This window comes from Hydra vulgaris, chromosome 04 (genome assembly GCF_038396675.1).
Source record: "Hydra vulgaris chromosome 04, alternate assembly HydraT2T_AEP".
NCBI classification, from domain to species: domain Eukaryota; kingdom Metazoa; phylum Cnidaria; class Hydrozoa; order Anthoathecata; family Hydridae; genus Hydra; species Hydra vulgaris.
This window is the reverse complement of record NC_088923.1, coordinates 21,188,443-21,211,428: the sequence shown is the minus strand read 5'-3', so window position 1 is coordinate 21,211,428 and position 22,986 is coordinate 21,188,443. Positions and strand designations below refer to the sequence as shown.

The following is a 22,986-nucleotide window of genomic DNA, read 5'->3' as shown; positions in this document are numbered from 1 at the left end:
AATCATTTAATTTTTCAAATATATCAGTTTAATTATAAATTTAGAAATTCATAAACCAGAAACAACTTTAAAAAACCATTTTTTACCCTGTTCATTTCAAAAAATTATATATAACTATATTCAATTGAATTAAAAATAAATCTTTTAATATTTATGATCGTGAAAACTTTATAACGAGTAAGTTTTCAGGACCAGATTTTCGTTCTGCAACCACTTCCCCATGAAAGCCATTGTCACGCATAAAAGCAATGATCTCATCTAAAAAAAATCAATCAGAACTATCAAAATATAAAAATTAACTACAAAAACTTTACTTAAAAAGTAAAAGCCACTTTTCTTACAAGGTTTATTTTCTTTGATAAGAACAATATAAAAAAAACCAGCTGGTGATAGAAGATTAATAGCTTGTGGCAAAAACTTATCTACAACCTAAAAATATTAAAAAACAAAAAACAAACTTGCAAATAACCTATAATACTTCTAACATTTAAATTAAATAAATTATCATAAAATAAAAAGTTTTAAAAATAGTTTTCAAAAAAAAAAATAAATAAACAGAGGAAGAAAAACAAATGTAATTATTGATAATAACATTTATCAACAGATACATATCTGATCTATATACACAAATATAAAAACAATTAAAAGTTAATTTTTAGTAGTTATTAGTAGTAGATAAAAAAATAAGTAGATAAAATTTATTAAACATTTAATTACAATTAATTAAATATTAAATGTATGATTATAAAGGTATTGTGAATTTAATGATAACTTTTAGCCAACGATTTATATCTATATTAATTGACATTATTCATAATGTTTAATGTGGCATTTTTAAATTGTTTTCTAAATTTTGCTAAACCTATTTTTCTTTTTTAGAAACTTTGAAACAAATGCGTAAACAAGAAAAGTTCCAAGAAACAGATCTTAGATAAGAAGGTAATCAAAAAGCTGTATAAATAATTTTTCAATAATTATACCCCAAGTTTTAACAAAATTTTATGTTTACTTTTTAACTGCTTCTTTTTCCTCACCTGTCTTCAATGATATATGCAACTACATTTCAACTGTGAACAACAACAAATAGTTCAACTATAACTCAATGCATCAATATATATAGATAGCCTAGGAACCAAAAACATCACAGCAATCTTTATACGATTATCATTGTCTCTACAAAAAAACTTATTTATTTCAAATTATTTACATACCAATCTACAAAACCAGCTCACTTTCATAAACTACCTGCATTTTAAATTTAACATCATACTAAAAAAGCAGTACGCTTATTTCATAAATAAAAGGTATGTAGTTCAAACCTACCATGTAGTACCAAGTATGCGATTACACATTACTCCTGACCAAATATGTCATACTTTGTTTTGACAACTTGACTACAGCTTTGATAATGTTTTTAAAAAATTTAAAGAGAAAAAATTAAGAAAAAAAAAATGCAACTATAAAAAAAAAAATCTTAATTAAAAGAAATTAAAAAAACTAAACTTAAAAAACCAAAACTCTAGAAAATAACTTGATTCATATTTGAAATGTTTTCATTAAAAAATAAACTTAAGATGCATTTTGTTTTATTTATACTTTTCTTAGCAAAAGTAAAATATTTCTTATATTTATTCTAATAATTAAAAATATATAACTTTACTTTCAAAAAAATTAATTTAAATCTGCATATAACTCACCTCTCTACCATCTTTTCCACCAGCCCATGCAGCACTTATGTCTTTTTTCCCAATCTGGTAATGTTAAAAATAATCAAACAAATGTTAAACAATACTGATATTGAAACTACAAAAGCTAAAAAGTCAAGTATACTTGGGGGCTTTTTGCTTGTTTTTTCCTTTAAAAATTTGAAATTTAAAAATTATGTAACAAACAGACAATGGGAAAAAAAATTGCAATAACGTTTTTTTTAGCTTCTATTGTTTATAAATCTTACTTCTTCTGAAGGAGTTAAAACATAAGGTGGATTAAACAACAAGATGTCAACGCTGCCTTGCAATCGCTGCACCATGCTCGAAGCCTAATTATGAATATTACAATAATTACAACTAAGATATATTTTTATTGTGTTTTAATAATGAATATGTAAGTTTTTATTGTGTTTTAATAATGTATGTTTTTATTTTGTTTTAATAATGAATGTGTATGTTTTTATTGTGTTTTAATAATGAATGTGTATGTTTATATCAGTGTTTTAATCAAGGTTCAAGAGAATTATTACAATTGGAAATTTACATACTTTATCATAATATAAACATTTCAGTAAAGTCAAAAAAAAAAGCTTTAAATATTACTTACAAAACTATCACAGTGTGTTTCAACATAAACATTGTTTTCGTGTCCAGTCTTCTTTGAACAAATACAGGCACTCAAGTTGATATCTGTTGCTCTACATTCAATTGAAAAAAAAAGAAAAAAGAAAAAGATAAACTGCTAACCAAGATAAGCATAATTTATTACCCTATTTTTTTTTTTTTTTTTTGGCAACAACAATATGCCTTTACATTTTTACAGCAACACTAAGTAACACTAAGCAAGATTGTCAGAGAGATCATTAAATTAAGATCATTAAGATTATCAGAGAGATCATTAAATTAAGATCATTAAGACCAAAAAAATAAAGACTTTTTTAATAAAGATTCGTTACCTTAAAACTTTACAAAATGATAGGTTCACTCCAACAATGAGAATAATAAAATTGGCATTCAGATAGTTGTACATCAAAATACTACTATCTGATACCATATTTTTAACCATTATAAAAAAAAAAAAAAAAGAGCAAATGCAACATTATAATGCAAACTCCGATTTTTTGCTGGCTTTAAATGTTTGTGTTTCTTCTACTTTATAGAAATTTTTGCATTTATTTTTAATTTAACTGAAACGCCTACTTATGTTTATCAAATATTTTACATGATGTTCTCTCCTAGTAAAACTCTTTGAAAACAACAATAATAATAATGAAAAAAGTTCCAACCTTGAATAAAGCAACCATTATAACAATTTCTATATTGTTGAGTGAGATCATAGATCATATTTTATTGTTTAGTAAGACAATAGATTTTCTATGCAAATTATGTAAGTTTTTGATAATATCTATACTGTTTAGTGAGACCATAGATTTTATATGCAAATTATGCAAAAATCTTTGATAATTTCTATACTTTTTAGTGAGACACAGATTTTATATGCAAGTTTTGCAAAAATCTTTGATAACTTTTATACTTTTTAGTAAGACACATAGAATTTATATGCAAATTATGCAAAAATCTTTGATATACCTTTGATATAATCTTTTATATATATATGTTAAAAGTGAAAGATTATTACTTCAGATATTAGATAAATTAATATAATAATTTAGATATTAGATAGCTTTAGATGAATTAAAAATTTAATTTAATAAAAATATAAGTAATAAAGTTAAAACTTGATAATGTAATGATCAATAATTCTTAAGATGATCAAAAGTTAAAAAGACTTCATGTTTTGCTAAAAATATCTACATTGTAAACGACCACAAGATGTAAATATAAAACATGGGAACAAGGTATAAATGGATTACAGGTGAAGGATTAACATAACACAACAGAAAAGAGATTAACACACCAAAACTTGAAAAAAGATGTCTACTTTATAAGAAAATTTAAAAAAACTTGAGTTACCAAAGACATTCAAATTAAAAAAAAAACTTTACACATATGTACATATAGTATGTTAGGCCACATCAAGAATTTGCATTTCAATAATGCTCTCCATGTGAACCACACTAATATTCTTGAAAAAAAGCCAAAAATCGTATAAAAATATCAAAAAATTATATAAAAAAACACTTAAACTCTTTAAACTTATGTTACTTACTAATGTTGATTAAGAGTAAAAAAAAGATTAAGTTTTTCAAAAGCTTTAATTCAGCTTTCAAAACTGCCAACAAATTTTAATGGTCATACCATCAAAAACAAATTATCTGGTTTTAACACGCGGAAGTAAAAGTAGTTTGTCTAAAAAGTTTATTAAATCCTTAAAATTTATTAAATCTTTTATTTATTATTATATTATTAATATACTAAATGGTATTTTTTTAAAGTATTGTTTTCATTTAGAAATTATTTTTGTCAGCACTTAATGAAATTGAAGCTTAAGTAAAAAAAAATATAAGTAAATAAACTTTTTTATCCTTCTTCCATTAATTGTAAGGCTGACACTCTCACCAGCAAAATTGTCAACTGGTGTTAGGATCATCTTTGGTTGCTGTAAAATACTTATCCAACTTTTCTTTATTTTTTAACAGTCACTCACTTGAGGCAACAATGTGCCATCACCTTGCCACCCTCTTAATACTTCGGGTGACAGGCAATATTTTATTTTCATTTGAAACTTAATGATGTAGTTTAGAGAAGATTTTTACAAATGTCTAATAAACATTGGGTGAATAAGGACATCTGTTGGTAAAACAAAGCAACCATCTACTGTAACCTATATATCCCCACCACTGCCATGGTAGTATTGCGCTCAACTCGTTTCTCAGTGCAGCGGCCTTGTTCATCAAGGTTCGTGTTTCGGAGTTATAGAGTTGAGAGAGGGTTATACCACAAATAAGTAGCCTCCTTGTCTGTAGTGGCCTTCTCGGCCTTGAGGAGGTGAATTAACAAAAAATTATATATATATTAGATTGCCAAAGGGTAAGAACTTAAAATTTTTTAAACAAACATAAAATCAAATATTATTGATACTAATATGATACTTACACAATAAAACCTGAGCATAAACAATATAAAACTTAAACTAAAAACTATTAAAAGAAGTTATAAAGGCAGTTAAAGATGGAATACCGCTCAAAGAAGCTGAAGAATTATTTAAAAAAACATCATGTATCAAAAGATGTCTAACTCTAATTTAAAACATATTGCAGGACAACCTGGTACAATTTCGTATTGCAGGAAAACCTGGTATAATTTTCAAAGTTTTAAATATTTTAAAAAGTTTTAAAACTTTGAAAATTCTAGTGAGTAGAATAAAAAAAAATGTTTCATCGGATGCAATGTATATACCAATGATAGTCAAAGAATAATGGACAGAAAAGGAACAAGGATTTCAAAGTTAAATAATAGTTTACCTGGACGAGACTGGATGGTTTCTTTATTAAAAAGAAACAAAAACAACTCAGTACAAAGAATTAGTACAAAGAATATTAAAAGAAGCAGAGCTTTCTAATATTCTTTGTACTAATAGTATATTTCATGCAGAGCTAGTATATCTCATAAATGAATACTTTAACAATTTACAAGAGAGCGTTGCAAATGTTAAATGAGCCAATATCATAAAGTACAATGAAACAAATTTAGCAGATGATTCTGCAGGATCTTGAGCAATATCACAAAATATGATTCTACTCCACATTTTTCATCATTTTGAGCAGTTGTTTTATTAATCATTTATTTCATCTTTTTTACAAGAACATCTCTCTCTTAAGAATAAATTCTTTTATTATTCCAAGAAGCCAATATAAAAAGGTCCCGTCTGATGTTAAGCTCTGTTATTCTCAGTTTACTAAATCTTGTATCTTATATCAGATGTTAGGTTCTAGAGACTTTTGGTTAGTCTTCAACAATGTCATTAACTAAAGTAAGTCTAACATTTAGTCTCTAATTCATGGGTCTGTACTTTTTAGTTCAGTTATTTGCAAGGAAATTTTACTCTAATTTGACTCTTGAATCTAATGGCCATACTCTTCCTGCCAGTTAAGCAGATTAACCCATTGCTAAACATCCAAATCACTCTGGCTTCCAATGATAAAATTAATTCTCAACTAAACACTTCTACAGTTTGTGTTTCAGACAAGATTTTTATCATAGCCTTAAAAAAGTGTTCTCCAGAACTCTCTTTATAAAGTGCTAAATAAGTGGTTCCAACTTTTCAAAACTCTATAAAACACTTTGACCTCTCTGACTATCCTACGATTAGTCATCACTCTGTTATTAGTTTCTTTATACAAAGGTTTTGAGGTTATTAAATTATTTCTTTCTAACTGCAGTATTAATTTAAATAATTTAAAGTTATTCTTAAAAGCTTACACTCTTTATTTCAAGTAACTTTAAGGGTACCACAAGGTTCTATCTTTGCTCCTGTATTGTTTCTTATCTACAATACCAATCTTCATGAACATTTTATATCTAAAGTGGCTTTATTTGCTGTTGACTCAACTTTATACTCTTCAACAAATACCATCATGGTTAATGCTCAAACAAGCTACTACAATAAACCAAAACTCATTCTTGCTTGTTTCTTATTCAATAAAATACACCATTTTACTGTATCTGTCTCTTCATGCTATAAAAACTTTGATTAACCCAGTTTTTTTTTCCTTGTTTTCTTCATGTTTTTCTTTTATACATCTATTATATTCTTTTATACATCTACCTACAATGTTTAAAGTCTACAGTTAACCATTTTCTAGTATTTTTAATTATTCTCTATTTTAAGTTAACTCATAACTTAATAGTGGTTACTTGCAATCTTGTTGGAAGTAAATTAAAGTTTGAAAATATATAAATATATGCCAGTATTTAATAAATAGCAAATGTAAGCTTTAAATTATAATATATAAAATACTATAAATTTTTTTCTAGCCCTGGCTATCAACCCCTGCTAAATTTTATAGTTTTGCCGGCGCCGGATTTGAAAAAAGTCTCACTTTTAGCCGGGGCAGGGGCCCTGGTCACTTACTATTTTATACTAATGCTAGATTAACCCAATATGCAGAATCAATAGGACAGACATAAAACAAAAAAAATAAGGTCAATATAGTCAATAATTTTATTTATCAAAAAAATACATAAACTCATAGAAGCAGTATATGGCTACATTTAGCACTAAAAATGCAATTCAAAACTATATCCTCAGTCAGTGGTACCAGAAAAACCTCAAAAACTATCCATATTCACCCCGTTTTACAGTAACAATACTTTTGTTATGACAACAGTAAAATAAGTTTTTTTAATTTTTTTTTTAATATATTGTCGCGGATAATGCAAATCCGCGTAACTAGCATTGGCTACTATATTTGGATATTAATAATTTTAACAACAAATATCTATTCTTGACATTAAAAAAAACATGAATACTACTCTTTATACTAAAATGAAACAAAAATCTGTTGAAATAAAAAAAATTTTAAATTTTTAACTTTTCCAGTAAAAAAAATGTACTGTATATACGCGGCATTTTTTTGTAAATCTAGTTTTCTTCATACTTTTAATTAATTGTGTTTTCGAAAATTTAGGTATCTCAATATTAAAAACAACTAAACAACTTACATATAAAATGATTTATTCTCAGTAATTTTAGCAAGGAATGTTATAACAACTCCTGAACCAGATCCAACCTCTAAACATATCAATGGCCTAAAAAAAAATTAAATATTTTATTACAATACGGTATATATATCAAAATAATCATCAAATGGTGAATTAAAATAAAAATTGTAGATAAACTATGAATAAATTTGTACTTAGTTTTCAAATTCAGTTAACTAACATAATTATTTATGAATTTAACATAACTCACAATGACCAACAAAACTATTATAATATATTTACTGATTATAAATTATTAAAATCTATTAAAATAAGCAAAATTTATTAAAATAATGTAATTAAAATAATTTAATTTTTACAATAACCATTCAAAATATCAACAATAATCATAAAATGATTATTGTTGATTTAGGTTTTGTAAAGCTCTTTATAATATATTTCTTATTATATAGAACTTAAAATGCTTCTTAATGCCATATGAACTGCTAACTGCAGAAAGGAACCAAGTCCACAAAATTCAAAAATTCACTTTTTAACATAAATCAGTTCTAAATGGGTAGACACACCATTTACTGCTTAAAAGGATCAACCTGCCATCATTTTTATAGGCATGGCATCAGTTTGAATTTTGCGTTTACCGCAGAAAGAAAACAACTCCAGGACTTGTTCCCTTTCTGCGGTCAACATTAGTAACATAAAATAATAACTTTTTGCTTGTGACTTACAAATTTCTTTGTTAAAAATAAGTTATTCAGATGAAGATGGCAATCCTCTAAAGAGAAGAAAGAAAGGAGTTGTTTATTCAGACAGACATAAAAGGAATGTGATTAAGGAGGCTAAAGTGGCAGGAAAAGAACATATAAACATGGTTGAATAAACAATACCAGCCAAGGAACCAGCATCTAATGTTTGCAGGTAAGCTTTTATTGATTTATTTGTATGAATTGTTGTAATATTTCTGTAATGTTTATCTAGAAAACTTTTTAAATACTGTTATATGACGTGTTTTCTGCATAAAAAATCATCAGCTGAGGGAAATGCACAACACTTGTAGGTTTCTGACCATTGTGTTTGATTATATGTCATAAAATTTTGCATTTTTGACTTTTGAACAAAGCTAGGCTACCTTTTACAATTAATTACAACTACATAATTAATACCATGTAACCAATTAGTAGTCTAATTTCCTAATATATTAGGAAATGCATAGGGTTTTTGGTAGAAACCTAACTTATGTGTTTTCAAACATAGATATTAAAACATAGATAGGCCCAACCTTTCTTTTTTATTTCAGTTGCAAGGAAAACTGTTTGAAGATTTACACAGCGGATGACATAGTGGAAATATTTACCAAGCTACATGATATGGAAACTAAAACTTAACAAGACATCTGCTTGCAGTCACTAATGGTTTCCTTAATCAACCGTCAAAGATCTAGACCAGGTTCTTCTTCTGCAAAACCTAAATCTTTCGTAGTGAAGTACCATATTATGTACAATGGGGTTCGTACTAAGATGTATAAAAATGGATTTATCAAATTATAAGGATGCACTTCCGAACAGTGTTACAGGCTCTCGCGTCTGTTACAGCTAAGCAAAACTCCAGTAGATAAAAGGTAGAAGTGTTTCTGTTAATGCCATTTCTGGCACTGCAATCACTCATTTGAGAGCTCATATTGAACAATATCCTACAGACACTGAACACTATACTAGAAGAGATGAAGTATACTTACCAGCTAATTTGAACGTAAAAACCATGTATGAGATGTTTATAAACAAACAGAAATATTTCCTTTTAACTACACTTGGCAGTGAGAAAAGGCGGTCATAAATTTTTCTGGCATTATTTCAAAGAAAATTACTCATTACATTTTGGTCATCCTGCAAAAGACGCATGTGTTGCCTGTGAAGAACTTAAGTTAAAAATAAAAAGTCCTTTTCTTAATGACAATGAGAAAAGACAGAGCTTATGGTCCGCAATAGGAGGGCTAAAAAGTTTTACAACAAAATAAAAGATACCACAGAGGAATGCATAAAAGACCCTAAACAAGTAGGACTATGTGTAGATTACATGTCTAATGTGACATTACCGTGCATACCAGTAAAAAACTCACATTAAACGTCTTTGGAATTCACAACATTGCTTCTCAAAAAATTACTATTTTTATTTATCATGAAGGCGAAGGAGGTAAAGGTTCAAACGAAGTATGCTCTATGTTTATGTGGTACGTAATAATGACCATGATTTTGGAATTATAAGGAGAAAACTAAAAAAAGTAGAGATATTAACTGATGAAGTAATTAATCTGATTAACAGTTCTTCAAAAATTCCTAGAAAGTTTACTGTGAAAAAAATGTCATTTAAAGATTTTATTGACTATGGGGCCTGGTGGTCCAAGTTTTACAAGAGAACATGCTTAAGCAATGACTCTTATAGGAAAAATGTACTAAAATTTAACAAAAAACTTTTTCAATCTCAAAATATCGTGGGATATCAGTTTCTTCTGATGAACCAGGGGAGATTGAATGCAGTATGCATATTGCTGGATTGATAAATGACATTTTTCGCTTACGAAACACTATAGGGGACTTTGAACTACCAACTAATAAAGCCTATTCAGCTGTATTATCTATCAATCACTTAAAAATTGTGGATATAAAGAAAACTTTGATTAATATTACGGATGAAAAGCTCCAATTTTGGAATGAAATAATATTATGGCCTGTAACTACTGTGTCCATTCAAGAAGATCAACCAACTGAATAACATTCTTAAGTTGTACTGTGCATTTTATAATAAAATAATAAAATTATTTAATGAGTGTTGCCTAAATAGAGCACTTTTTAAGATTTTAGCAGGTCTTTTTTATTTTTAAACCTCATTTACTGCAAAAAGGGATCATGTCCATGTTTAAAAATATGTCCTACACTCATGACAAAATACATTAGAAAATTTTGTACATATCTTTCAGACCCCTACTAACTGTTGAATAACTAGGAAAAAATTGAAAACCCCAAGTTTGAAAATAAAGGGTCGAAACAGTCTTTCCTGTAAATTTAGGATTTATGAACTTGTTACCTTTCTGCGGTTAGCGATTCAATTTGTACAACCACAAATTCCACATTTTTTTTTTGACTTTTATAAATTAAACTAATATTAGTAATATTAATATTATAAACAAGCGATGTGTCAGACTAGATCTACAATTCTGGGTATCCAACTGAAAATATTGGGTAAGGTTCCATGTATCCAGCACCGGATCAAGTGTATAACACTTCTAAAATTAAGGTTGAATAAATTAAAAAACCTCAATAATATTTTGTAACTATGCAGGAAAATCACATGGCTTGGACTACAGTTTACTTCAAAAATTAATTGCAGAGTAATTTAAAAAAATAACTTTGTATAGCATAATAACTGTGGATTTATTTATAAAATAAAGTTAAGGAGAGTATAACTCTAAAGTAAACTTTATAAACTTTGCAAATGGGTTTGAAGATATTTATATAAACAAAGTTTAAAGATTCTTATATAAATAGTTTTGTAGTCAATCATTGCAAACAATCTTGATTTGTGTTTTACACAAATTATTAAGTTTTCTTTGTATCTTTGCAGTGAACTCAAATTAACTCTCTTGCATCAAGATCTCATGTAACATAAATATGTTTAAATAGAATGGTTAATATGAAACATAAAATTTTAACTTTTAAAGTCTTTTGTGAATTGTTTTTTTTTTTTTAATTTTCAAAACTGTTTTCATGATTTTTATAAAATAGCAAATAATTACAGCACATTTTCAATTTATGTTTAAATATTATAACAGATTATTGGATTCCTGCATCCAACTTGTATAACTGCAAGTGCAATTTGGAGCACTGCTAGTATTAACAGACATTGGTATGCTAAACAATTTTACAAACTATTTACTAGACTTTAATTTTAAAACATGTTTTGTAATTTTTAACTTGAATTTCTTCTTTTCCATATTCTTGATTTAGAAAACTGTTATACCACTTAATTTCTTTGCAAAATATAAAATTAGCTTAGGAATAGGTAAAATCGCTGAATTTTCCATTAATTGGGAATGTTAGCAGTCTGTAAAAACAGATAAACTTTATAAAATTTATATTTAACTGAAAGCTTTTTTGTAAAAATAGAATATAATTTTTTAACAAACTTTTTTTTTATTACTTAACAATAATAAATACAATAAAACAATTAAAATGACAATAATGTAAAGAAATAATAAAAATTAAATACGGAACAATAAAACTAAAAGATTAGCTAAACGATTTACTTAAGGCTTTTTAAGATATGCTGTTCTTTTTCAAGAGTATCAATTAACAGAAAAGTATCTTCAGAAGGTTCGTATATACTTAAAAAATCTTCATCGCTGATATGGGAATAAAATGGTGTTGGTATCATACCAAAACAACATAAAGGCCTAAAATCCTACTTGTTGAAGCTATAAAAAAATAGTTTAGAATTAACTATCAGAAAAAGTAAATCTAATATTTTATTAAATATTGATTTTAAACATGATTAATATATTTTATTATATGCCATTTAGCAATTTTAAACCTCGTCAGTACTAATAATACCGTCGCTAGAGAATTTTAATCTTTTATCACTAGTCTGCCGGAAAATATAGGATAAACGTAAAAATATTTACATAAATTTCACTTTTTCATACATTTTTGTTTAACACAAAAAAAAAGTTTAAAAATTACATAAAGCAATAGTAAAATACTAATAATCAAAAAAATATATATATTATATAAACATGATAAATACTGTATACAATGTTACAATAGAAATGTTATAGATATTACGAAACCGTTATATTTATCATGTATAACGTTAATGATGAGTCACTAAGCTATCCCACCTAATTAAATGGGCTAAAAATTAGTTTTGGTCACAACATTTTTATCTGAAGGCGTAATTTTAATCGAAACTGACTGGAACAGTTAGTAAATATATAAAAAATTCTGTTTCGATTCTTCGAAATTATTTTTGTCTTGAAGGAAGGCAGTGGTAAAAATGGGTTGTACGAGATTTTTACTCCATAATAAAAAAATTACACGGAAAGTGGGAATCGTGGCTCCACCCTCCACCCTCCCGCAAAAATATTTTTAGTGATGTAAATTTTCTGGTAAAATTTGATTCAAAATTTACCGGTAAATTTTAAATCGAAGAGGGTAAATTTTCCTTAAAAAATTTTTTTTTTCAAATAAATAATAAAACAAGTAAAAAAAAATTTCAAAATATACCAGGAGGTAAATTTACAAAATTTTCTGGTAAATTTTACCTTCGCAACACTACCAATTTTATTATTTTATTTTTTTATTTGTTCCGAAGTTTTCAATTTTGCATTAATGTTTTTACTCGTTTTAACTTTTTAATTGATTCAATGCCAACCATAATATATAATGTTAATATTTTTTTCGCTGGCTATTTTAACCAAGTTTCTAATTCTAGTTAAACCGTATTTATGTCAGAGTTTCTTTTGTTTGTATTACTGTTAACAAATTGTAATAGTTTTAATTCACTTTTATAACTTAGCTTGTCTAAGGTTGAGTATTGCGATCAATTCTTAACCAAGCTATCCAAATATCTAAAACTCAAGTTTTAGATATTTGGATAGTTAATGCTGAAGTTTTCAGCATTAACGTAATTTAAATTTGTTTCGATTGTTATTAAAATTAAAATGAATAATTTATTTTAGTCTGTTCTTTAAAATATTTTAATATTTTATTTTGTTTTTAAAAAAAACCATACTTTCAATGAGCATATAGGTTTTTGACCTTTAACGTAAACAGTTGTTTATATTTACGTCATAAACTACGTTACGTAATAAGATAAATTGTTGTATATAATATTGTCGATGAAAAGTGTTGACAATATCCTCTTTTATAAAATTCGTTTTTGGTACCATTAAAAATCTATAAATGTATGAATCTCATGGAAATGTTCGAGAAAATCTCATGGAAATGATCGAGAAAATCTCATGGGAATGATTGATTAGGCTGAGTTATTTTATTGTGACTGAATAAAGCTTTTTTGTTGGGTTGCACAAACTCTCTATATCATTGTAGGGAGGTGAAAAAGTTTTGGGGTTGACACACCAGAATAATTTATAAATTAGAAGAGATTTTCCTCCTCCATCCCTTTAGTTTGACCGGCGTGGTTATGGATACTATAAAAAACGAAAATTGATTTGACATGCTATTTGATTTAAGCATGACACCTACTATTTTAACGCACGTTTACAACAAACAATCTTTATAATATTTTAACAAATTGCTTCTTAAATATCATTGTAAAAAAATCTTTTCAAATCTAAAAACAACCTGTACAAATAGCGCTGAGATGACGTTTTTAAAGTCTATAGATTCAAATAGGGCTTTTGAAAATGTAGAGGTTAGTGCAAAAAGTAAAAAGGTTCCTCATTTTTTTGATCAATGATTAATAATATTTTGTTCATTATAAAATTTCAATTCAAATAAAATATTTTGTATTTACCTATGTATTAATATAAATATAAAGAACGTCATTTCAAAAGAAAAAAGCTTAGCGAGGCGTATAAAAAACAACAGTGATGGTTTCCATGGTTCAAAATAACATTATCCAAAGCTGCTAAAATAATTATCAATTACTCAACGTAGTTAAGGCAAATTAGTAAAACTAAAATCAAAATTTTTTAAAAAAGCCGCATCTTCGAGAATCTACTTGTGTTTTAAATAAAAAGAAATAAATGGAAATTTATTTTGCTTAATACAAATTTTTATGGTTTTATTTAAAAAAAAAGTTCTTAGAGATTTTTTTTTTGTTTATACAGAATTTTAAAAAGTCTCTTTTTGAACTTATTTAGGGTTTTGCACAGTGGACAAAATTATTTTTTTTTATTTCGATTTTCAAGTTAAATAATTATTTTAAGGGCACTTATTAGACTTAAGAAAAGTTACTCCATAGTTTTTTAAACATTTATTTACAATTATCAGACGTTTTTAATGTATTTTCGAGTGATTTCGAGTAAAGTTTTTTAAAACACCGGTAAGTGATAATATTAAAAAGAAAAAAATCAAAAGCTTGCATAAATAAATAACATTAAAACGTATTCTAATCGATTCACTGAAATAAATTACAGTGATCCGAATTTAATGTAAAAAGTCACTCAAAAAAAGTTACTCAAAAACTCGATAAGTTTTATTCGCTTAAATTTTCTCAAAACTTAGTCATAAGAATAATTATATTTTTTGTGACTAGGCTCAAAACAAATCTTACAAAAAAAACAAAAAGTCATTAGTTGATGACCTAGTTTCTTTACCTGGTTTCTATTGATGTAATTGACACATTTCCACTAACAGACCCAAATGGTGCAAATAAGTACAAAAAAAAAAAAGTTTTACAATCTGAGTCAGTTTGCTTCGAATTGTTTTTAACAAAATTAAAAAACGTTCTTAATTTGGACATGATAATAGATCAAAAGAGCTAGAACTTTTAACAAAGTATTTAAATCCAAAAATTTCCTAAAAAATATGTTTTTTTTACTAAAAGTTATAATGTTCATCACCAGTAAACAAAAAAATGCTGGTAGTAACAGCTCTTTTTTTTCTATTTCCTTGAAAAATATTTTAAATGTTTAAATGTGTTTGCATTAGTTAAAATAATTCCAGCACAGAGTAAAGTCTTCACTTAAAAATACTTTTCAAGACCTTAGATTTCAACGGTCTGAAAATTAAAGCTAAAGTTAGGATTCCAATTTACAATTATATTACATTAAGTTATATAACATAAAATCTTTATAGGCATATTATATTTTAGATAAATTTTTAAAGCTTGCCGTAGGGGAGACCGGGGCTAGTTGGCTCGGTTTTTACTCTATGAGCTCTGTAGCCCTAACAGTACATTTTTTTAAAAATATTAAAGTGTAGTCTTAAAGAGTATGGATTAGGGTATCTTATAAAATTTGCATTCATTTAAAAAAAAAAATTCTTGGGGCCTTTCCGGACCCTCAAAAAAAAAAAAATTTGCGCCAACTTACCCCACCACGGGGTAAGTTGGCGCAAACTATAAAAATGATTATTAATGCACTATTAAGTGCAAAATTAATAGAAATTTTTTTAAAATTAATTTTTGCAACAATTTTATCCCAAAATTTAATATTACTTTTAGCTGGTACCAAATATTAGTCCGTATAAAAGCCAAACAGTAACCCACCTTTACTCTGTGGAAAAAAAAACTAAACAAAATTTTTTTTTAATTTTTTTGTAAGAATAAATATTTTCAATATTGTTAAAAAAAAAAAAAATAAAAAAAAATAATTTTATAAAAATAAATATTTTTTTCCATAGTAAATGCTATGAGCCAACTTACCCCGTGAAAAATTTGTCAACTTACCCCGAAAGCTTTTTTTTTAATAAACAGTCTATAGATCCTGAAAAACGGCAGCTTTGAAAAAAAAGTCTGACTGGATATAGTAAACCAATTGTGACTGGAACTTTTACAATAATTTTTTTTTCATACGACTAAATATTTTCTTTGTAGAGTAAAAAGGAAGCGATGTTCTAAAAGTTACGTTTTTGTCCAAAAAACGTATAAATCTCAATATCTCCCATGCGCATGCGCGAATCCTGACAATACTACAGTGAATGATGAAATGCTCAATGAGGAAGTTTCTGAGTAATTTTTGTCACTTTCTGATGAAAGGCTCTAAAGATAAACGCAGTTCGTCAACTTACCCCTGCGGCCAACTAGCCCCGGTCTCCCCTACACAGTAAGATTTTTGATGTTTTTTCTTTAAATAATTTATTCGTTTGTCTTGTAGACTAAATGTTTTACTGAAATTTCTTCATTGATGTTTAAACTAATAACCCACTGGCGGCAATTTTTTAAAAACCACCTGAACTACGATGAGTAGGACTAATTTATTTCAAGTTTGATAAAAACTTTTGAAAATTATCGAATAGCCAAACGAATTTCGAAAACTTTGGTTTAATATTGAAAGATGAAACTAATTTTTTGAGAAATAGAATTTCGAAAAAAAAAATGAGTTTCGACAAGTTAAACTAATTGGAGCGCAATCAGTGGGTTCAGTGAATGTGATGTAGTAAAGTACACATCTGCAAAATAAATTTTCACTAAAAAAATGTTCGCATAAACAACATTTATACAAAATGAAAAATATATGCAATGTAAGTATATATATTGAATGAAGGTTGGGGAAAATATACAGAAAATTGTCTTAAATCCGTCTAACTTTTTGGTTTCGATCTTTTTGAGCTTTTATTTTAATCCTAAAAAATAAATTCTAAACTTACAACAACTAAAATACTTGGTTTACCAAAATTTTGGACCTAGGATAATTTAGAGAGGGCATTTATACTTATTTCAATGTAAATTACATTTAAAAATAAAACATTTTCAAAAATAGCATAAGAATAATCTAAAATTTAATATCATAAAGTTGAACTTTATTTTACAAATTGAAAGTAATTTCCCTCGTAGAATTTTGCATATGCTATTTTGATAGTGACTATGCAACTTTTTCTGCAATCTCCATATACGGTACAGCCTAAAAACTCAGTTTAAAAATTTTGCCTCTTGGACAGCCTGATTCCACCAACAGCTGTAAAATATCAGATTATTAAGAATGCCATATTGAGCATGGGTGGTGTCCCTGTAAGTGCCTTGTTGAAGCCACAAAAGATCACTAGAATACGACTAACTAGCTAGGTTAACTAGCAGGAATAAGACAACTACATAGCTAATTGCTTGAGATGTTCTACCAATGATTGAGTAAAGCTCTCTTTAATCTCAATCATGACCAAAATACCATCTAACTGGTGCAATATATCTTTCACAAACATTTGTGGCTTTCAAAGTAACTTTCCATCAGTTAAGTCTTACCTCTTGCAAAATTCACCAGACTTGCTTGCTCTTTGTGAGACTAATTTAAATTCCTTCTCTAGGTCTTAGTATTGATGGCTACTATCCTTTGATAGATCCTTCGTAAAGACATCAATAGTCATTAGCTTTGCTTGGGGTATACTTACTCATTAATTCACCCACTTGTTGAGTAATCAGATTTGAATTCCCAGACCATGCTTCCACTTAGCACCTCTTCACTAACTTTCCTCTTGCTCTTTTTTGTTTATCTTCTTCTGAAGACTGCACTCTTTTAGATGTAGTTTCTATTTTTTTATCATTCTGCAAATGTTGTTATTATTGGTAACTTTAGTATTCATTGTTAGACTGATGCCTTTTGCTTCATCACCGATAAATACGTATGTAGCCTTTTGAATCCAGCATTGTAATGTTGTTGAACCTGCTCTATCCAGGGCCGTCCCGAAGAGATCTTAAAGTGAGGGAGGGGTGACGTATCTATTTTTTTTCCGAGTAAGGCCTTGAAAATTTTTTTTGCCGACTAAGATCTAATAAAAAAAAAGGTCCACGTTGGCTAACATTTGCCAACTGCCAATAATAAATTCAATTTTGCCGACTACAGTGCCCAATTTGCCAACTAATAAATTCGGTAGGGCATAGGGTGGATAGACGCCCCACAACACATTACCCTCCACCTTCTAGACGTCTCTGGCTCTATCTGTTAAACTTAAGCCACTCTTCCATCGTTTTAAGGTTGCATCTCTTTCTTTTTTTTACAAATACTACCATGGTTGCTACACAAACGAGCTGTCATCTCTACTTCCGTCAAGAAAAACTCACTTTTGCTTTTTTTTTTTTTTTAATTTTATTTAGGTGCCCCAAGATTTCCTTACGGTCTTATAACAGAGCACCGCGGATGAGCATTTTATTGGAAGTTCATGCCTCCTTCTCAATCGATGTCGCAAAATTTGCCCAGAGGTGGGGTTTGAACCACGGATACTTAGTTTCTGAGGCAAGTGCGCTACCACTGCGCAAAGGTTACTCAATTAGGTTTGCTTGACTCGTCATTCAGCAAAGCTGCATCTGTATTTGTGCCATCATGCTTTAAAAACTTTAAATTTACCAAAATACATTTCATTAGTAACTTTTTTAAGATTCATACTAACGTTTTGCATAATATTCAAGTTACGAAAAAAGAATTTTTTATTTATTTTTAAGTTGAACATCATGTTGAACATCAAAAAATTTCTCATTATTTTTAAGATTATAATCACCACATATTGAGAGTTGTTCAAACAAAATGAAAATTTTGCTTTAAACGGGTTATCTTTAAATATTGAGAATTTAAATAAGTTTTAATAAAATGAACATTGTGATTTAAATAGTTACTTAGCAGAGAATTGTTTTAATAAAATGAACATTGTGATTTAAACAGTTAATCTACAGATAACTGTTTAAAACTATTTTAATTAAAATTACATTATTTTTTATAACTCTCAATTTAATTTCAAATTTATGCAAATTAAAGGACACCAAGGAGACACTATCGAAGATCACCAAGGTAAAGGCCACCACCGAAGACACCATCGAAGATCATCAAGAAGAAACCATCGATGTAAAAGTTTAAAACTTTATGATTAACTCCAATAAGGGATCGTTCATAAATTGCGAAACGCTAAATTGATTTAAAAACACAGAAGGAGGAGATGTTATGGTCTTTTACGCAGCGATTTTCATTAAACTTAATGCGCTATTTTGATGTTTAACATAACTTAAGGTTCTGGGAGGGAAAACTCTTGATCTTTTTTATTTTGTTTGTTTTATTAGAGCATTGCGTAATTAATGGACAATCCTTAACGAATTTGTTTCTCTGCAACGTTTAATCCTTGTATATTCATGTTTTAAGACTATTTCTTACTTTTATACTAAAATTTAAGTTTGTTTTTTTTCAATACTTTTTTTTTTTAATTATTTATTTTAAAAGTTGACTGGTTAAGTTTTTAACAACTGTTTGAGTTAGTAATCACAACAAAAATCACGATCTAGTAAACCAAACGTTTTTTGAATACCTCGAATTAAATGTCATGTTTTAGACAATCTCTATTCTATAACCTATAGACTTTAACCTATTTAATATATATATATATAACTTATAACCTATTTAATAATAAAACCAATCTATAACCTATTTAAACCTTAATTACAAGTGGCGTAAAGATTACTTAAAGAATTTTTGTGAGAAGTCATGTACAATTCTGAAAAACTCTTGAAAAACAATTTATAAGGAACGCAATAATGATTTAAAAAAGAGTAAAAATGTAACACTAGTAGTAGTAGCTGAGTAGTAGTAGTAGTATTAGTTAACTATCAGTGTTATAATTATCATTTTAAAATGTTACGTTTTATAGTATAATCGTTTAAACGAGGGATGCGAAGTTGGAGTCCGGAATCCAGGAGTCCCTGTTTTAACCCGGAGTCTGGAGTCCCGCCCGTCCTTATAATTTTTGGGACACCGGGATTTTTTTAATTTTACATCAGCATATAAACCTTTCCTAACAAACCGTTAATAACTTCTACAAGTTTATTAATTTAAAATTGTTTAGCCAACAGTTACGTAACTTTAAACAAGTGAAAGCTCGAACGTGCTGAATTGCGCTGCGTACGGCAAGCCCTACGGCATATAAATTGTTTAGAAATTTGCAGCGTGTCTATAGCATGCATTGCTTTCACAGAGTTACAGCACATACGGTGAACAGAACTTTTGGTGTACACTGATCACTAGATACCAAATTATGCTTAGGCGCTAATTTTTACACACTCAAACCTGCGTTGATGCCAAAGTAAAAGAAAGTATTTTTTGAAACGCGTTTTTCTAATAACATTGCTTGAACTGACAGATATAATTTTACCAAAAAAAAAAGTCTGAAAGTCGTTATAATAAGTACTTTAAATAAATCTTAATACATGGATATTTTATTCGAACAATATGTTCAAATTTTCTTTGCAAGCAAGTCTTTTTTAACACTGTTGGAAGTAGAGTTGTTAACCGGAATATTTCGTACAGTTCCGGAAAAATAAAATTCTTTCGGAATGATATTGAGAATCAAGAATTCATTTTTTTCGTACCGAATTTTACAAAACAAAAAAACAGTCGATGTTCATTTCGCAAATGCTATTTACGAAATGTTGCCTTTCGCAAGTTGAATTATGAAATAAAACTATTTTGCTACATACGAAAGTAGCGCTCACGGAAGTCTCACTTGCGGAAGAGCTCTTTCGCTCAATGACGTTTCGAAGTCTATAAAAAAAATTTGTTGGCCAAACGGATATAATTGTAAAAAATAAAATTTTTATATACCAAAATGTTTATAATAAAAATTTTTTTTTCAGTATTGCAACATATAAACATTTTTAGGTTTTATTTTTTGAAATAATGATAAAAAACCAAATTTCTTTTGAAACAAAATTCTTTCGCACCACAACTTGCGAAACAGTTCTTAACGGAAAAACACTTACGAAACGCGGCATATTAAAAATATTTAATTACGTTTTATGAATCAAATACGTATAATTAACTAGGTAACTAAAATACTATTATAAGTATAATGATATTGATAAGTTTCAGTTAGTAAATTTTTATAAATAAACCTATACTTTCATAAAATATACTAAAAATGTCTTTCAATAAACAAGAGTTAAATAATGAACATAACTTGAACAACATAACCTTTCCCGTTTTGGGGAAAAAAGAAAATTTAGAGCATGTAAGTCATTTGTTTGGGATCATGTAGATTTGCCTCAAAAAAAATAATACATTTGTAATATGTCAACATTGTAAAACAAAGTATCCCGAGGACAATAATAAGTGGAAAATAAAATGGTCCGGCGATTCCACAAGCAACATAATTTGGTATCTAAAATTGGAAATGTTGCCTATAATAACATTTCCAAAAAATGTATGCTATGTTTGCAAGAAAAATTTGAAATAATTGCTTATTTAAATCAGGAAAATTTATTAAATAAAAAATTAATTTCTAAACGTAGGCATGAAAATAAATACCTCTTAAAAAATTATAAAAACAAATGACCAAATTAAACTATCCCCATTCCAAAGAAATTTATTTAATAATTTTTTTCTGTAACTTCCCGTTAACCAAAAAAATATAGTAATTAAAATTTCTTTTATAATAATTTATAATTTCCTGTAAAATATTTTTTTGAGATTTAGTAACTCTTCCTGATGATCCAGCAATGGTGAAACTTCAATTTGAAGAAAAAAGTTAGATAAGTGTTTTTTAATAATTTATTATTGCTCTGTTCTTTAAAAACATTGAGCACTCTATTTGTAAAATACATTAACATAATTTACATATATATATATATATATTTATATATATATATATATATATATATATATATATATATATATATATATATATATATATGTATGTATGTATGTATGTATGTATGTATGTATGTATGTATGTATGTATGTATGTATGTATGTATGTATGTATGTATGTATGTATGTATGTATGTATGTATGTATGTATGTATGTATGTATGTATGTATGTATGTATGTATGTATGTATGTATGTATGTATGTATGTATGTACATACATACATACATAGATACATACATAAATACATACATACATACATACATACATACATACATACATACATACATACATACATACATACATACATACATACATACATACATACATACATACATACATACATACATACATATATACATACATACATACATCTCTATATATATAAAAGGCAATGTTTGTATGTTTGATATTAGCTATGGGCGTCAACACCTCTAGACCAATCAATACTAAACTTGGCACAGGCACTAAGTAGGCCTGAGCGGTGGTTTTGGCCAGGTTTGGGCCACCAGCTGCCCCTCCTAACCCTAACCCTAATCCTGAGAAACCCGCGCGAAGCGCCGGGTAATCCAGCTAATATATATATATATATATATATATATATATATATATATATATATATATATATATATATATATATATATATATATATATATATATATATATATATATATATATATATATATATATATATATAGTTCTATAGTTTGTTGGCTTTAGGAAGAGCGGAAGGAAAAAAGTGATTCTTACGCCAACACATACGTCACTTTTAATTACTTTTGACTTTCGTCCAACATTTCCGTGTTGGACGAAAGTAAAAACCATTAATTTAATTACAAATTAATCGTTTTTTAAAAAAACCACAAAAACGCAAATTTAATTGACCAGAATGTTTTTAAAAACATTCTGAATGTTTTTATAACATTTTGAATGTTTTTAACAATATAAACAATGTTTTTATTTTTATTTTTTTTAATAAAATGTTTTTATTTTTATTTTTTTTAATAAAATGTTTTTATTTTTATTTTTTTTACTGTAAATCATGCGCGGAGTGTTGCTACATCGACTATCTTATAGCCTGACTCGCAAGGGAGTGCTGCTACATCGACTGACAAATAGCCTGACTCGCAAGGGAGTGCTGCTACATCGACTGACAAATAGCCTGACCCGCAAGGGAGTGCTGCTACATCGACTGAGGGTTTGGTTGGGGCAGGCAGTCTATCATTATTAAAAAAAAAAAATTCCGGTCTTGCATTTTAATTTTTACTTTTTGTCAACAAAATATCGAAAAAACTTTCGGACAACATCTAAGGGTTCTATATATATATATATATATATATATATATATATATATATACAGCGG

At 27.6% G+C, this 22,986-nt stretch overlaps 1 protein-coding gene across 1 annotated transcript; it reads right to left on the bottom strand.

Moving 5' to 3' along the window:
• Positions 1-47: 47 nt before the first annotated feature.
• On the bottom strand, positions 48-11,833 carry LOC100200278 (methyltransferase N6AMT1). Its single transcript, XM_065795758.1, has 7 exons — positions 11,632-11,833; positions 7,335-7,421; positions 2,317-2,407; positions 1,955-2,038; positions 1,698-1,751; positions 342-429; positions 48-258 (listed from the first exon to the last, which is right to left on the bottom strand). Exons 1-7 carry the CDS (start codon positions 11,757-11,759, stop codon positions 152-154), a joined length of 639 nt encoding a protein of 212 aa, XP_065651830.1. The 5' UTR covers positions 11,760-11,833; the 3' UTR covers positions 48-151.
• Between the last annotated feature and the right edge of the window lie 11,153 nt (positions 11,834-22,986).

Excerpts from the sequence above, each read along its gene's own strand:
- LOC100200278 (XM_065795758.1), bottom strand. The coding sequence starts at position 11,759 with ATGATACCAACACCATTTTATTCCCATATCAGCGATGAAGATTTTTTA. Across the intron at positions 7,422-11,631 it reads CATATCTTAAAAAGCCTTAA|GCCATTGATATGTTTAGAGG; the intron begins GTAAATCGTTTA and ends ATTTTTTTTTAG. Across the intron at positions 430-1,697 it reads GTGGAAAAGATGGTAGAGAG|GTTGTAGATAAGTTTTTGCC; the intron begins GTGAGTTATATG and ends TAATATTTTTAG.